Source organism: Cebus imitator, unplaced genomic scaffold, assembly GCF_001604975.1.
Source record: "Cebus imitator isolate Cc_AM_T3 unplaced genomic scaffold, Cebus_imitator-1.0 Scaffold614, whole genome shotgun sequence".
Taxonomy (NCBI): Eukaryota; Metazoa; Chordata; class Mammalia; order Primates; family Cebidae; genus Cebus; species Cebus imitator.
The window spans coordinates 273,044-291,414 of NW_016107929.1; the positions used below are offsets into that span (position 1 = coordinate 273,044).

The 18,371-nt window shown below is 37.5% G+C and overlaps 1 protein-coding gene across 1 annotated transcript in view; it reads left to right on the top strand.

The window, feature by feature from the left end:
- The window catches only part of CD163L1 (CD163 molecule like 1), an 83,778-nt gene that overhangs the window by 38,879 nt on the left and 26,528 nt on the right, over positions 1-18,371 (top strand). The window contains exons 8-9 of the mRNA XM_017517061.2: positions 635-955; positions 17,906-18,226. Of these exons, the coding sequence (XP_017372550.1) occupies positions 635-955; positions 17,906-18,226 (642 nt within the window). The remainder of the gene's footprint in view (positions 1-634; positions 956-17,905; positions 18,227-18,371) is intronic.

Here is an 18,371-nt window from a genome sequence, read left to right on the forward strand (position 1 = left end):
AAACAAAACCAATAGAATGTGAGTCTCTCTCTCTCTCTCTCTCTCTCTCTCTCTGTGTGTGTGTGTGTGTGTGTGTGTGTGTGTGTGTGTGTGTATGTATATATGTATGTATGTAGAGAGAGGGAGAGAGAGACAGGTGTATTTTAAGGAATTGCTTTCATCAATTGTATAAGAAATTATGGGGGCTTATACAGTGGATAGGGAAATAAGTCCAAAATCTGCGGGGGAGGTCAGCAGACTCCAGAGAAGTGCTGATGTTGCAGGCTTAAATCTCAAGAAAGTGCGGAGGACTTTAGTCTTTTCTCTTAAGGCCTTCAACTGATTGAATGAGGCCCACTCACATTACAGAGAATGATCTGCTATCCTTAAAGTCTGCTGATTTAAATGTTAATTACATCTAAAAAAAAAAAAAAAAAAAAAAAAAAATATAAAAAAAAAAAAAAAAAAAAAAAAAAAAAAAAAAAAAAAAAAAAAAAAAAAACAAATAAAAAAAAAAAAAAAAAAAAAAAAAAGAAAACCTTCACAGCATCATCTAGACTGGTGTTTGACCACATAACTGGGTATCACAGCCCAGCCAAGTTGACACATAAACCGTCACACCCATTAACTACTTGCTTCATTGTTCTTGATGCAGGTAATGATACGTGGGACCTGAGGCTGGTGGGCGGCAGCACCCGCTGCTCAGGAAGACTGGAGGTGTACTTTCAAAGACGATGGGGCACAGTGTGTGATGACGGTTGGAACTATAATGCTGCGGCTGTGGTGTGTAGCCAGCTGGACTGTCCATCTTCTATCATTGGCATGGGTCTGGGAAACGCTTCTATGGGATATGGAAGAATTTGGCTCAATGATGTTTCCTGTGTTGGAGATGAGTCAGATCTCTGGTCATGCAGGCACAGTGGGTGGGGAAATACTTTCTGCAGTCACCATGAAGATGTTGGAGTGGTCTGTTCTGGTAAGGTACCCAAACCTGGGCTTCCTGTAAAAGAAACTGCCTGGGTTCTCTAACATGCCCTCTTTTCTTGATCAGCGTGTTTATGACAGAGTATTCATTTCTCATTTTTTTAGAGCTAAACATACGTCGTTTTCTCAAATTTCATTTTTAATATCTTTTTATGGGATCAAACCTGTTTTCTCAAGAAATGAAACCTAATTTTCTAATATTTACCCAAATTTTCCCAAAGTTAGTTTCATCAAACCACTAGTCAATACTACAATTCTACAAAAAGACGTTATCCATAGTCAAATCAGTTTAGGAAAAAAATAATGAGAATTCAGTTATTTATTTAAATAAACAAACCCTTATGTTGTATCACCAAATTTCTCAAAAATTAGTTCCCAAGTTGACTCAAATACTCATTCTTACCCGAAAGACTTATTTATGTAAGATTAGTCCCAATAATATTAGAATCAATAAACCTCATCCAGAGGTCTGGGCTTATGGTTTACATTATTTTAAAGATGTCAAGAATTGCCTTGTAGATTCCTTCTCTAAAATCAAAGTTTTCATTAGACAACTTTAAACTGGTACAAAGAAAAAATTCACATACAACTACCTATGTAGTACAATTTTAGAAGAGTTGGATTCCCTGACTCAGATACATTATTGGTCTTCGGGCTTCCTTGTTTTCAACATATTCGTTTCTTAGTCTATACATTCTTTTCAAGATGAGTGGATAAGATATTGAATTATAACTTAAAGACTCATTAAGCTGTGATGTAAATTTTAAATTTTTATTTTAAACTTTCATAATTCTATTCTCCCTTTTAATGTAGGTCAACATAGAGTTATGATTTATAAATAATTGCAATCTTTCTTCAGAGAAGAGCTTCCAATTTGGATTTTACCTGTTGTTTTCTGGAAGTTTGTTCTCCCAATGCACTATTCTCTTTTTAAAATTATTTTTACTGATCTATAATGTGTGTACATATTTACGGGGTACATATGTTGTTTTGACTCATGCATAGAATGCTGCATGCGTGTAAAGGATCACGTCAAGGTATTTAGGATATCTTTCGCCTCAAACATTTATCATTTCTTTGTGTTGATAACATTTCAAATCTTCTCTTCTAGCTATTTCAAAATATAAAATATGTTGTTTTTAACTATAGTCACCCTACTGTGCTATTGAACACTAGAGCTTATTTTTTCTGTTTAACTGTATGTTTGTACCTATTAACCTATTAACCTTCCTCTCCTCATCCTGCCTGCCCACCACGCACATACCCTTCCCAGCCTCTGGTAACTATGTTTACTCTCTATCACCATGAGATGACTTTTTCAGCTCCCCCTTGCAAGTGAGAACATGTGATACTTGTCTTTTGGTGCCTGGCTTATTCTGCATATCCAGGCCATCCATATTGCTGCAAATAGTAAGATTTCATTCTTTTTTAGGACTGAATAGTATTCCATTGTGTTATATACACATACCATGTTTATTTATTCATTCATCCATTGATGGACACTTAGGTTGATTTCATATCTTGGCTATTGTGAATAGTGTTGCAGTAAGCATGGTGGTGCAGTTATTCCTTTGTTCATAAACTTTTTAAAATTATTTCTTAAAATGTCTGTGAGTACATGGTAGGTATATATATTTATGGAGTACATGAGATGTTTTGACATGTGTGCAATGTGAAATAGGCACATCATGGAGAATGGGGTTTCCATCCCCTCAAGCATTTATCCTTTGTGTTAACAACCCAATTACATACTTTAACTTCTTTAAAAATATATGCTTAAGTTATTATTGACTATAGTCACCCTATTGTGCTATCAATAGGTTTTACTAATTTTTTCTATTTTTGTGCCCATTCACCATCCCCACGTTCTCCCCAGCCCCTCACTGCGTTTCCCAGCCTCTGGGAACCATATGTCCATGAGTTCAATTGTTTTGCTTTTTAGATCCCAGAAATAAGTGAGATCATGTGATGTTTGTCTTTCTGCAACTGGCTTGTCTCACTTAACATAATAAGCATATGGAAAAAGTGCTCAACATCATTGATCATCAGAGAAATGCAAATCAAAAATACAATGAGATTTCATATTACCCCAGTTAAATGTCTTATATCCAAAAGACAGGCAATAACACATGCTGGTGAGGACGTGGAGGAGAGAGAGCCCCTGAACTCTGTTGGTGGGAATGTAAATTAGTGCAACCATATGGGGAACAGTTTGGAGGTTCCTCACAAAACTAAAAATTGAGCTACCATGTGATTAAGCAATCCCATTGCTGAATATATACCCCCAAAAAGGACATCAGTATATCAAAGAGACGTCTGCACTCCTATGTTTGTTGTAGCACTGTTTACAATTGCTAAGGTTTGGGAGCAATCTAAGTGTCCATCAACAGATGAATGGATAAGGAACATGTGGTACATATACACCATGGAGTACTATTCAGACATTACAAAATGATATTCAATGATTTGCAATGACAGGGAGGTATTCCTTTGGTATACTGATTCCCTTTCCTTTGGATAAATAGGAATTCTGGATCATACGGTAAAGTTCTATTTTTAGTTTTTTTGGGAAATTTCCAATTGTTATCTTGAGAAATGTCCATTCATACCCTTTGTCCCCCTCCCACTGCCTTTTTTTTTTTTTTTTTTTGAAACTGGGTCTCACTCTATTGTCCAGGCTGGAGTGGGGTAGCACAATCTTAGCTCACTGCAGCCTTGACTTCTTGGGCTCAAGCAACCCTCCCACCTCAGTCTCCCAAGTAGCTGGGACCACAGGCATGCGCCATCACACCCGGCCCATTTTTGTAGTTTTATGTAGAGATGGCATTTCACCGTGTGGCCCCCTGGTCTCAGTCTGCCAAGCTCAAGTGATCTGCCATCCTTGACCTCCCAAAGTGCTGGGATTATAGGTGTGAGCCACCATGCCCAGCCTGTCCACTTTTTAATGGGGTTGTTTTGTTTTCCTGTTGAGTTATACGATTTTTTGAATATTCTGGATATTATCCTCTGTTAGATGAACAGTTGGTTTGCAAATGTTTTCTCTTATTCAACAGGTTGCCTTTTCACTCTGTTAATTGTTTCCTTTGCTGTGTGGAAGCTTTTTAGTTTGTCTCCTTTTGGTTTTAATGCCTGTTTTTGAAATCTTAGCTCTAAAATATTTGCCCATGCATGTCTTGGAGTGTTTTCCCAATATTTTCTTCCAGTAGTTTTATAGGTTGACGTGTTACATTTAATTCTTTAATCCATTTTCCTTTGATTTTTATGGATGGTGAGAGAGGGGTAGAGTTTTGTTCTTCATGTGGATATCCGGTCTTCCCAGCATCATTTGTTGAAGAGGTGTCCTTCTCTCAATGTATGTCCTTGATGGCTTTGTCAAAAACCAGTCGGTTACAAATACGTGGATTTATTTCTAGGTTCTCTATTCTGTTTAATTGATCCATGTGTCAATTTTATACCAATAGCAGGCTGTTTTGGTTACTATAGCTTTGTAGGGCATTTTGAATGTAGATAGTATGATGTGCCTCAAGCTTTATTCTTCCTCTCAGGGTTGCTATTGGCTATCAGATTCTTTTGTGATTCCATCCAAATTTTAGAATTGTTTTATATATATATATATGAAGAATTTCATTAGTATTTTAATAAAGATTGCATTAAATCCATAGAATGTGTTGGGTAGTGTCTTAGTCCCTTTGCATTGCTATAAAGGAATACATGAGGCTGGGTAATTTATAAAGAAAAGAGGTTTATTTTGCTCACAGTCTGAAGAGATACCAGGTTCTTTTTAACAGCCAGATCTCAAGAGAACTAATAGAATGACAACTCACTCATTACCACAAGGGTTGCACCAAGTCATTCATGAGCAATGCACCCCCATGAGGCAAACACCTCCCATTAGACCTCACCTCTGACATTGAGAATCAAATCTCAACATGAGATTTGGAGGGGCAAACATCCAAACTATATTATGTAGCATGATCATTTTAATAATACTGATTTTTCCCATCAAAAAGTGGGAGATGTCTCTTCATTTTGTTTGTTTGTGTCTTCCTTAATTGCTTTCATCAATGTTTTGTTGTTTTCCTTGTAGAAGTCTTTCACCTCCTTGGTTAAATGTATTCCTAGGTATTTTATTTTTTCGTGGCTATTTTAAGTAAGATTGCCTTCTTGATGTCTTTCTCAGTAGTTTGTTATTGGTGTATAGAAATGCTACTCATTTTTGTATGTTGATTTTGTATCCTGTAATTTTGCTGAATTTATTAGTTCTAAGAGATTTTTGATGGAGTCTTAAGGTTTTTCTAAATATTCAATCATGTCATCTGCAAAGATGGACAACTTAACTTTCTCTTTTCTGATCTGGATACTTTTTTTTTTTTTTTTTGGCGGAACCTTGCTCTGTTGCCAGGCTGGAGTGCAGTGGCATGATCTTGGCTCACTGCAACCTCTGCCTCCTGGGTTCAAGTGATTCTCCTGCCTCAGTCTCCTGAGTAGCTGGGACTACAGGCATGCACTACCACACGCAGATAATTTTTGTATTTTTAATAGAGATGAGACTTCACCATGTTGGCCAGGATGGTCTCAATCTCCTGATCTCTTGATCCACCCACCTTGGCCTCCCAAAGTGCTGGGATTACAGGCATGAGCCACTACACCTGGCCTGACTTGGATACTTTTTACTTCTTTCTCTTGCCTGATTGCTCTGGCTAGGACTTCCAGTACTATGTTAAATAACAGTGGTGAACGTAGGCATCATTGTCTTGCTCTAGTTCTTATAGGTAAGACTTTCAGCTTTTCCCCATTCATTAGAATATTAGTTGTGGGCTTGTCCTTTATGGCATTTTCTCATTTTGAGGTATCTTTTTATTGTGCTTACTTTGTTGAGAGTTTTTATTATGAAGGGATTTTGAATTTTATCAAATGCTTTTTCTGCATTTATGGAGATGATCATATGGTTTTTGTCATTCATTCTGTTAATGTATCACTTTTATTGATTTGCATATGTTCAACCATCCTTGCATGCCTGGAATAAATCCCACTTGACCATAGTGTATTTTTTTTTTCCTGTGTTGGAGGATTTGGCTTGCTGGCATTTTGTTGAGAGCTTTCATTAAGGATAATGGCTTGTATTTTTCTCTTTCTGTTGCTTACTTTTCTGGTTTTGTTATCAGGATAATGCTGGTCTCATAGCATTAGGAAGAATGCCTTCTTATTTGATTTTCTGGAATAGTTTGAAAAGAATTGATGTTAGATTTTCTTTTAGTTTGATGGAAGTCAGCAGTAAAGCCATCTAGTCCTGAGTTTTCCTGTGTCTGGAGACTTTATTACTGATTTAATCTCATTACTCGTGATTGATCTGTTCAGGATTCCTATTTCTTCCTTGATTAATCTTGGGTAGATTGTATGTGTACAGGAATTTATCCTTTCTTCTAGGTTTACCAGTTTGTGAATGTATTGTTGCTCAGATTAGTCTTTGATAAACTTTTGTATTTCTGCAGTATCAGTTGTAATGTCTCTCTCTCTGTTTGTAATTTTTATTTGACTTTTCTTTTTTTAGCAAAAGTTTGATTACATCTTTTCAAAAAGTCAGCTTTTTGTTCATTGTTTGCATTGGTTTTTAGGCTCTATTTTGTTTAGTTCTGCTCTGATCTATGTTATTTCTTTCCTTCTACACATTTTGGATTTGGTTTGATCTTGTTTTTCTAGTGTGTTGAGGTGCATCATTAGATTGTTTATTATGAATCTTTCTACTTTTTGATGTAGGTGTTTATTGCTACAATTCCTTCTTATCTGTGCCATTGTTGTATCCCATAGGCTTTGGTGAGTTGTGTTTCTATCTTCATTTGTTTCAAGAAATATTTTCATTTCCTTCTTAATTTCTTCATTAACCAAAAGATCATTCAGAAGCATGTTGTTTAATTTCCATGTATTCTTACAGTTTTCAAAATTCCTCTTGTTATTGATTTCCAATTTATTCCATTGTGGTCTGATAAGAGACTTTATATAATTTTGAGTTTTAAAAATTTGTTGAGACTTGTTTTGTGGCCTTGAATATGGTCTATTCTGGAAAGTGTTTCATGTGCTGATGAAAAGAATGTATATTCATACTGCTATTCAATGAAATATTCTGTAAATATCTGTTAGGCACATTTGGTCTAAACTCTAGTTTCTGTCTGATGTTTCTTTATGGGTTCTCTGTCTAGATGACATGTTCAATGTTGAGATGAAAAGTTGAAGTGCCAACTGTTATTGTATTGGAGTCTCTCCCTTCAATTCTAATAATATTTCCTTTATATATGTCTGAGTGCTTCATTGTTGGGTATATGTGTATTTAGAATTGTTCTAACCTCTTAATGAATTGATTCACTTACCAGTATATGATGATAAGTGAATCAATTTGTCTTTTTTCTTTTTTAACTCTTTTTAATTTAAAGTTCACTTTATCTAAGTATGACTATTTCTACTCTTCTACTTGCTTTTGGTTTTCATTTCCATGGAATATCTTTTTCCATTCCTTCACTTTCAGTCTATGTCTATCTTCACAGGTGAAGTCAGTTTTTTCTAGGCCAGAAGAAACTTACTTATATTTGGGTCATTGTTTCTATATTCATTCAGCTAATCTATATCTTTTAAATGGACAATTTAATTCATTTACATTCAAGTGGGAAGAAAAGATTAGAGAATAAAGAATGAACATAAATGAATAAAGCCTCCAAAAAATATGGGACTATGTGAAAAGACCGAATCTACCTTTGGTGTACCTGAAATTGATGAGGAGAATGGAACCAAGTTGGAAAACTCTTCAGGATATTATTTAGGAGAACTTCCACAACCTAGTAGGACAGGCCAAAATTCAAATTCAAGAAATACAGAGAATACCACAAAAATACTCCTTGAGAAGAGCAACCCCAACACACAGAATTGTCAGATTCACCAAGGTTGAAATGAAGGAAAAAATGTTAAGGGCAGCCAGAGAGAAAGGTTGAGTTACCCACAATGGGAAGCTTAACAGACTAACAGTGGATCTCTCAGCAGAAATCCTACAAGCTAGAAGAGAGTGGGGACCAATATTCAGCATTTTTAAAGAACAGAATTTTCAACCCAGAATTTCATATCCAGCCAAACTAAGCCTCATAAGTGAAGGAGATAACATAATTCTTTATAAACAAGAATATGCTGAGATTTTGTCACCACCAGGCCTGCCTTACAAGGGCTTCTGAAGGAAGCACTAAACAAGGAAAGGAACAACTGGTAACAGCTACTGCAAAAACAAACCAAATTATAAAAAGCATTGACAATATGAAGAAACTGCATCAACTAATGGGCAAAATAACCAGCGAGCATCACAATGACAGGATCAAATTCACACATAATAATATTAACCTTAAATGTAAACTGGCTAAATACCCCAATTAAAAGACACAGACTGACAATTTGGATAAAGAGTCAACCCCATAGGTGTGGTGTATTCAGGAGACCCATCTCACGTGCAAAGACACACATAGGCTCAAAAGGAAGAGATGGAGGAATATTTACCAAGAAAATGGAAAGCAAAAAAAAAAAAAAAAGAGAGAGAGAGAAAGGAAGAAAAAACTAGGGGTTGCAATCCTCTGATAAAACAGACTTTTAAAAAAATTATTATTATACTTTAAGTTCTGGGTACCTTTGCAGAACGTGCAGTTTGTTACATAGGTATACACATGACATAGTGGTTTGCTGCATCCATCACCCCATCATCTACCTTAGGTATTTCTTCTAATGCTATCCATCCCCTAGTCCCCCACCCTCTACAAGCCCCAGTGTGTGATGTTCCCCTCCCCATGTCCATGCGTTCTCATCATTCAACTCTCACTTATGAGTAAGAACATGTGGTGTTTGGTTTTCTGTTCTTGTGTTAGTTTGCTGAGAATGATGGTTTCCAGTTTATTTTATGTCCCTGTAAAGAACATGAATGAAAAGGACATGAATGAAGGAAAAAATTTTGCAATCCATTTGACAAAGGGTTAATATCCAGAATCTACAAAACACTTAAACAAATCTACAAGAAAAAAAACCAACCCCATCAAAAAGTGGGTGAAGGATATGAACAGATACTTCTCAAAAGAAGATATTTATGCAGCCAACAAGCATATGAAAAAGAGCTCATCATCATTGGTCATTAGAGAAATGCAAATCAAAACCACAATGAGATACCATCTCACGCCAGTTAGAATGGCGATCATTAAAAAGTCAGGAAACAACAGATGCTGGAGAGGATGTGAAGAAATAGGAATGCTTTTACACTGCTGGTGGGAGTGTAAATTAGTTGTGGAAGACAGTGTGGTTATTCACCCAGCAATCCCATTACTGGGTATATACCCAATGGATTATAAATGATTCTACTATAAAGACACATGCACACATGTGTTTATTGTGGCACTGTTTACAATAGCAAAGATGTGGAACCAGCCCAAATGCCCATCAGTGATAGACTGGTTAAAGAAAATGTGGCACATATACACTTTGGAATACTATGCAGCTATAAAAAAGGATGAGTTCATGTCCTTTGGAGGGACATGGATGAATCTGGAAACCATCATTTTCAGCAAACTAACACAAGAACAGAAAACCAAACACTGCATGTTCGCACTTGTAAGTGGGTGTTGAACAATGAGAACACATAGACACAGGGAGGGGAACATCACACACTGGTGCCTGTGAGGGAGTGGGGACCTAGGGGAGGGTTAGCATTAGGAGAAATGTCTAATATAGATGACAGGTTGATGGGTGCAGCGAACCACTATGGCACATGCATACCTACGTAACAAACCTGCACGTTCTGCAAAGGTACCCCAGAGCTTAAAGTATAATAACAACAACAAAAAAAAAACCTGAAAAGTTTCAGCTATTCTTTTATTAAATAATTTTTCAATGCCATTATCCATCTCTTCTCCTTCTGGAACACCCAAAATTCAAATATTTGGTCACCTTATGATGTCCCATGTGTTGCAAAGGTTTTTTAACTAAAAAAAAAAAAAAAAAAAAAAAAAAAAAAATTTTTCTGTCTTCTGCTTTATCTAGTATACTGTTGATACTCTTGATTGTATTTTTTAATGTTTTTTATTGAATTCTGTGGTTCCACAGTTTCTGTTTGTTTCTTTTTTATGGTTTCTATCTCTGTTGAATTTCCCTTTCATATCCTAAATTGTTTTTCTAATTTCTTTGTATTATTTATCTGTGTTTTTTTTATGTTTCACTGATTTTCTTTTTTTTCTTTTTAATTGTATTTGGGCTCTGGGGTACATGTACACATCCTGATCCTGCAGGATTGTTGCATAGGTACATACATGCCATGATGGTTTACTGTCTCCATCCCCCCAACCCCCATCACCTACATCAGGCATTTCTCCCTGTGTTATCCCTCCCCATCCTCTCCACTCCCCGCAACACTGTCCCTCCCCTCCTGTTCCCTCCACACCCCTACCTCGCCCTGTGAGCGTTGTTCGCTTCCCTGTGCCCAAGTGTTCTCATTGTTCATCACCCACCTACGAGACAAAACATGCAGTGTTTGGTTTTCTGTTCTTGTGTCAGTTTGCTGAGAATGATGGTTTCTAGGTTCATCCATGTCTCTACAAAGGACACGAACTCATCGTTTTTTATGGCCGCATAGTATTCCATGGTGTGTATATGCCACATTTTCCTTGTCCAGTCCATCATCAGTGTGCACTTGGGTTGGTTCCAGGTCTTTGCTATCATAAACAGCACCACAATGAACATACATGTGCATGTGTCTTTATGATAGAATGATTTATAATCCTTTGGGTATATACCCAGTAATGGGATTGCTGGGTCAAATATGCAATTTCTATTTCTAGGTCCTTGAGGAATCACCACATGATTTTCCATAATGGTTGAACTAATTTACACTCCCACCAACAGTGTAAAAGTGTTTCTTTTTCTCCACATCCTCTCCAGCATGTGTTGTCTCCAGATTTTTTAATGATTGCCATTCTAACTGGCATGAGATGGTATCTCAATATGGTTTTGATTTGCATTTCTCTAATGACCAATCATGATGAGCATTTTTTCATATGTTTGTTGGCTGCATATCTGTCTTCTTTTGAAAAGTCCCTGTTCATATCCTTCACTCACTTTTGAATGGGTTTGTTCGTTTTTCTTTTCCTGTAAATCTGCATTAGTTCTTTGTAGATTATGGATAGTAGGCCTTTGTCAGATGGGTAGATTGCACATTTTTTTTCCCATTCTGTTGGTTGCCAGTTTACCCTAATGATTGTTTCGTTTGCTGTGCAGAAGCTCTTAACTTTAATTAGATCCCATTTGTCTATTTTGGCTTTTGTTGCCAATGCTTTTGGTGTTTTAGTTATGAGGTCCTTGCCTGTGCCTATGTCCTGAATGGTGTTGCCTAGGTTTTCTTCTAGGGTTTTTATGGTGTCAGTTCTTATGTTTAAATCTTTAATCCATCTGGAGTTAATTTTTGTATAAGGTGTAAGGAATGGGTCCAGTTTCAGCTTCCTCCATGTGTCTAGCCAGTTTTCCCAACACCATTTATTAAACAGGGAATCCTTTCCCCATTGCTTGTTTTTGTCTGGTTTGTCAAAGATTAGATGGTTGTAGATGTGTGGCATTGCTTCTGAGGCCTCTGTTCTGTTCCATTGGTCTATATGTCTGTTTTGATACCAGTGCCATGCTGTTTTGATTACTGTAGGCTTGTATTATAGTTTGAAGTCAGGTAGCATGACACCTCCAGCTTTATTCTTTTTGCTTAGGATTGTCTTGGCTATGTGGGCTCTCTTTTGGTTCCATATGAAGTTTAAAGTGTTTTTTTCCCATTCTGTGAAGAAGGTAAATGGTAACTTGATGGGGATAGCATTGAATCTATAAATTACTTTGGACAGTATGGCCATTTTCACGATATTGATTCTTCCTAACCATGAGCATGGAATGTTTTTCCACCTGTTTGTGTCCTCTCTTATTTTCTTGATCAGTAGTTTGTAGTTCTTCTTAAAGAGATCTTTTACATCCTTTGTTAGTTGTGTTCCTAGGTATTTTATTCTCTTTGTAGCAATTGTAAATGGGAGTTTGCTCATGATTTGGCTCTCTGTTTATCTGTTGTTTGTGTATAGGAAAGCTTGTGATTTTTGCACAGTGATTTTGTATCCTGAGACTTTGCTGAAGTTGCTTATCAGCTTAAGGAGGTTTGGGGTTGAGATGATGGGGTCTTCTAAATATACAATCATGTTGTCTGCAAATAGGGACAATTTGACCTCTTCTTTTCCTAATTGAATGTCCTTTATTTCATTTTCTTGCCTGATTGCTCTGGCTAGAACTTCCAATACTACATTGAATAGGAGTGGTGAGAGAAGGCATCCTTGTCTAGTGCCAGATTTTGAAGGGAATGCTTCTTGTTTTTGCCTGTTCAGTATGATATTGGCTGTTGGTTTGTCGTGAATAGCTTTTATTATTTTGAGATACATTCTGTTGGTACCTAGTTTATTGAGAGTTTTTAGCATAAAGGGCTATTGAATTTTGTAAAAGGCCTTCTTTTCATCTATTGAGATAATCATGTGTTATTTGTCTTTGGTTCTGTTTATGTGGTGAATTGTGTTTATAGATTTGCATTTGTTGAACCAGCCTTATGTCCTCAAGATGAAGCCTACTTGATCATGGTGGATAAGCTTTTTGATGTGCTCTTGGATTCAGTTTGCTAGTATTTTATTGAAGATTTTTGCATCAATGTTCATCATGGATATTGGCCTGTAGTTTTCTTTTTTAGTTGAGTCTCTGCCGGGTTTTGGTATCAGGATGATGTTAGCCTCATAAAATGATTTGGGGAGGATTCCCTTTTTTTGTATTGTTTGGAATAGTTTCAACAGGAATGGTAACAGTTCCTTTTTGTAGGCCTGGTAGAATTCGGCTATGAACCCATCTGGACCTGGACTTTTTTCTATTAATTGCTGCCTCAACTTCAGCCCTTGTTATTGGTCTATTCAGGGTTTCAACTTTTTCCTGACTTAGTGTTGGGAGTGTGCAATTGTCCAGGAATTTATCAATTCCTTCCAGTTTTACTGGTTTATGTGCATAGAGTTGTTTGTAGTAATCTCTGATGGTAGATTGTATTTCTGAGGAATTGGTGGTGATCTCCACTTTATCTATTTTTGTTGCATCTAATCAGGACGTTTCTCTTTTCTTTTTTATTAGTCTAGCTAGTAGTGTGTCTATTTTGTTGATCTTTTAAAAAAAAACAGTTCCTGGATTTATTGATTTTTTGAAAGGTTTTTTGTGTCTCTGTCTCCTTCAGTTCTGCTCTGATCTTAGTTATTTCTTGTCTTCTGCTAGCTTTTGAGTTTTTTTGATCTTGCTCCTCTAGCTCTTTCAATTTTGATGATAGGATGTTGATTTTTAGATCTTTCCTTGCTTCTCATGTGAGCATTTATTACTGTAAATTTCCCTCTAGACACTCCTTTAAATGTGTCCTAGAGATTCTGGTATGTTGTGTCTTCATTCTCATTGGTTTTGAAGACCATTTTTATTTCTGCCTTTATTTCATTGTTTATCCATTTGTCATTCAGGAGTAGTTGTTCAGTTACCATGTGTGTGGTTTTGAGTGCTTTCCTTAATCCTGAGTTCTAATTTGATTGCACTGTGGTCTGAGAGACTGTTTGCTATGATTTCCAATCTTTTGCATTTCCTGAGGAATAATTTACTTCCAAGTATGTGGTCAGTTTTAAAGTAAGTGTGATGTGGTGCTCAGAAGAATGTGTATTCTGTGGATCCGGGGCGGAGCATTCTATAAATGTCTATTAGGTTCACTTGGTCCAGATCTGTGTTCAAGTCCTGGTTATCCTTGTTGAGTTTCTGTCTCCTTGATCTGTCCAATACTGTCAGTGGAGTGTTAAAGTCTCCCACTATTATTGTGCAGGAGTCTAAGTCTCTTTGTAGGTCTTTAAGAACTTGCTTTATGTACCTGGGTCCTCCTGCATTGGGTGCATATATATTTAGGATAGTTAGCTCTTCTTGTTGCATTGATCCTTTTACCATTATGTAATGCCCTTCTTTGTCTCTTTTGATCTTTGTTGGTTTAAAGTCCATTTTATCAGAGACTGGGATTGCTACCCCTGCTTTTTTAGGCTGTCCATTTGCTTGGTAAATCTTCTTCCATCCCTTTATTTTGAGTCTGTGTGAGTCTTGGCACATGAGATGGGTCTCCTGAATACAGCACACCGATGGGACTTGACTTTTTATCCAGTTTGCCAGTCTGTGCCTTTTGATTGGGGCATTTATGCCATTTACATTCAATGTTAGTATTGTTATGTTTGAATTTGATCCTGCCGTTTTGTTACTGGCTGGTTGTTTGCCCATTAGTTGACAGGGTTTCTTCACTGCATCGTTGTTCTTTACCATTTGGTACATTTTTGCAGTGGCTGGTACTGGTTGTTCCTTTCTATGTTTAGTACTTCCTTCTGGAGCTCTTGTAAGGCAGGTCTCATAGTGATGAAATCTCTCAGCAATTGCTTGTCTGTAAAGGATTTCATTTCTCCTTCACTTATGAAGCTTAATTTGGTCAGATATGAAATTCCTGGTTGAAAGTTCTTTTCTTTAAGAATGTTGAATATTGGCCCCCACTCCCTTCTAGCTTGTAGGGTTTCTGCCGAGAGATCCACTGTGAGTCTGGTGGTCTTTCCTTTGTGGGTGACTCAACCTTTCTCTCTGGCTGCCTTTAGGATTTTTTTCTTCATTTCAACCCTGGTGAGTCTGATGATTATGTGCCTTGAGTTTCCTGTTGTTGAGGAGTATCTTTGTGGTGTTCTCTGTATTTCCTGGATTTGAATATTGGCCTGCCTTGTTAAGTTGTGGACATTCTCTTGGATAATATCCTGAAGAGTGTTTTCCAGCTTGGATTCATTCTCTTCATCACATTCAGGTATGCTGATCAAGCGTAGATTAGGTCTTTTCACATAATCTGATATTTCTTGGAGGCTTTGTTCATTTGTTTTCACTCTTTTTTCTCTAATCTTGCCTTCTCATTTTAGTTCATTGATTTGATCTTCAATCTCTGATATCCTTTCTTCTGCTTGGTCAATTCGGCTGTTGAAACTTGTGTATGCCTCACAAAGTGCTCGTGCCATGTCTTTCAGCTCCATCAAGTCATTTATGTTCTTCTCTAAGCGGTTTATTCTAGTTGGCATTTGATCCAACCTTTTTTCAAGGTTCTTAGTTTCTTTGTATTGGGTTAGAACATGGTCTTTTACCTCAGAGAAGTTTGTTATTACCCACCTTCTGAAGCCTGCTTCTGTCAGTTTGTCAAACTCATTTTCTGTCTTGTTCTGTTCCCTTGATGGTGAGGAATTGTGATCCCTGGGAGGAGATGAGGTGTTCTGTTCTTTGATGGTTTCATCCTTTTTGCACTGGTTTCTTCCCATCTTTGTGGATTTATCTCCCCTTGATCCTTGAAGTTGGTGATTTCAGGAGGAATCTCTGAGTGGATGTCCTTTCTGTTGAGGTTGGAGCTATGCCTTTTTTTGCCTGTAGAGGTGCTGCTGGGCTGCCTTGGATTCAGTCAGGCTGCTGGTGGGTGGTCTTCCCCTGGAGTTTGTTTAGGCAGGTGAGTTTAGCCCCGCCTTCCCAGTGACATCTCTCCTTTGCCAATCTCAATCTTCCTGGTTAAGGTCAAACTGGTGTATTCGCTGTGAAGCTTTCTAGCGTGTGGGCTTCAGTTTGAGTTTTGTAGGGGTGGGGCCTGCCAGGCCTTATGGCCTGTTTCCCTGCTTTCAACTCTGCCTTTCTGTGGGACAGCAGTTCCACCCCACTGGCATTAGTCCATACTTCTGCCCAGGTCCATGCTGACAACTTGCAGCACCAGGTGGGAGATGTCGCTCAGATTTGCATTGACAACCCACAGCACCCCTCAGCCTGACAGGGGTCTCGTGGACCATGGGTTGCAGGAGGCATGAGGGAAGAACAGGATCTGAATTGGAGCACTGAAGAGGTGAAGTCCCAGACCCTCCAAGCTGGCTGCATGTTCCAGGTGGGGGCGTGCCCTGCCCTGTCTTGGTTCGCCCTCCCTGGGTTGCTCTTGCCCTCCTTTGACTTGCCTTCCCTGGGCTATTTTCAGTGTCCTACCAGTCCCACTGAAACGAACCCAGTACCTCACTTGGACTCGGGAAGTCCCCTAGCCCTCTGTGTCTCATTCACTGGGAGCTGCATTCCAGTGTTGCCTCTTCTCGGCCATCTTGGTGCCCCCCTTTGAATTTTTCTTTAAACTGAAACAATAGAAAACAAGCTGATACTATGGATAGTTTTTATTTAGATAAAGAAGTATTATATTCTTATATAATTAAATATGCTGTCAAATTAGTAGGCACTATTACTTGAGTGTTTCACAGACTATACTACAGGACACCCAAAACTACCAAAGTGCCCTAAAAAGATAATAAGTCTAGAATTAGATTCATTGCATTTCACATCAATACTGCTAAAAATTTCCCTCAAAGACTGACTTAGTTTGGCTCAGAATTAATTTCTGATTTAAATTTTTTCCTCCTTTTAAAAAAGGTTTTTATTTCCATAGGTTTTTGGGAAACAGGTGGCAATTGGTTACATGAGTGAATTCTTCAGTGGTGATGTGTGAGATTTCGGTGCACCCATCACCCGAGCAGTGTACACTGAACCTGATTTGTAGTCTTTCATTTCACAGTCCCTTCTACCCTTTCCCCTGAGTCCTCAAAGTCCATTGTATTATTCTTATGTCTTTGCATCCTCATAGCTTAGCTCCAAGTTATGAATGAGAACATATGATGTTTGGTTTTCCATTCCTGAGTTACTTCACCTAGAATAATAGTCTCCAGTTCCACCCAGATTGCTGCAGATGTCATTAATTCATTCATTTTTATGACTGAGTAGTATTCTATCATATATATATATATATACACACACACACATACACACACACACACACACACACACACACACACACACATACCACAGTTTCCTTATCCACTTGTTGATTGATGGGCATTTGGGCTGGTTTTATATTTTTGCAATTGCGACTTGTGATGCTATAAATATGCATGTGCAAGTATCTTTTTCAGATAATGACTTCTTTTCCTCTGGGTGGATACTCAGTAGTGGGACTGCTGGATCAAATGGTAGTTCTGCTTTTAGTTTAAGGAATCTCCACACTGTTTTTCATAGCGGTTCTAGTAGTTTACATTCCACCAGCAGTGTAGAAGTGTTCCCTTTTCACTGCATCCATGCAGACATGTTATTTTTAATTTTTTTTATCATGGTCTTTCTTGCAGGCATAAGGTAGTATTGCACTGTAGTTTTGATTTGCATTTCCTTGATCATTAGTGATGCTGAATATTTTTCATTTAAAAAAAAACCCACTTCTCTTCTCACATACAGTGAATTTCATGTTCCTTTTCCTGAGCTCCAATTTCTTTTTAGAATTACTTCATTTGGCATCACTAATAGGCAAGTTTCTCCATTTTTCTGGACTTGGTAATATCACAACCCTATGCAGTTTTTCCTTGATTTTTCATTAAATCGTATCACCTCTTCCTAATATTCTCTTTAGTCTCTAACATGCAATATGTAATTCTTCAAATATTCAGTCAAGAATTAGGGCCATTAAGTAACATTATTTTTTATCCTAAGTCTCTGATAAGATTTTGTAAGCAAAATTATATCCTTGCTTTATAAGCCAGAAATTTTAATGGATTTGAAACATACTCTGTGTACTTTTTATAAATGTTATTTTTATCCAGTAAACAGGAAAATTAAGTTCTAAGGAAAATACAAAATGAAATTAAATGCACTGGTGAAGCCAGGACCTGAACAATCTCTCAACTTTTGGCCACTGGTCTATGTTACTGTACATGAATGGAGAGGAATCTTAAGTGTCTCACGTAGAGTGCTTCTCTAAAATTATTGTGGTATTTGTTTACAGATGCATCGGATATGGAGCTGAGGCTTGTGGGTGGAAGCAGCAGGTGTGCCGGAATAGTTGAGGTGAAAGTCCAGGGAGCTGTGGGAATTTTGTGTGCTAACAACTGGGGAATGAACACTGCTGAAGTTGTTTGCAGGCAACTTGAATGTGGGTCTCCAATCAGTGTCTCCAGACAGCCTCATTTTACAGAAGGATCACTGCGCATCTTACTATCTAATTCTCGCTGCACTGGAAAGGAGGCCTCTCTCTGGGATTGTGTACAATGGGAGTGGAAACGGACCATGTGCTTTGTAAATATGGAAGCAAGTTTGATCTGCTCAGGTAATTCCTGGACAAAGATAAACATGTTTATTTGATTATTTATTTTTGCAATTATTTAATACATATTTATGACATGGCTACTTAACAATATTAGGTCAAAAATAAATGAACTAGATGAAAGTAATCCTACCCTCTTATCTAGAAG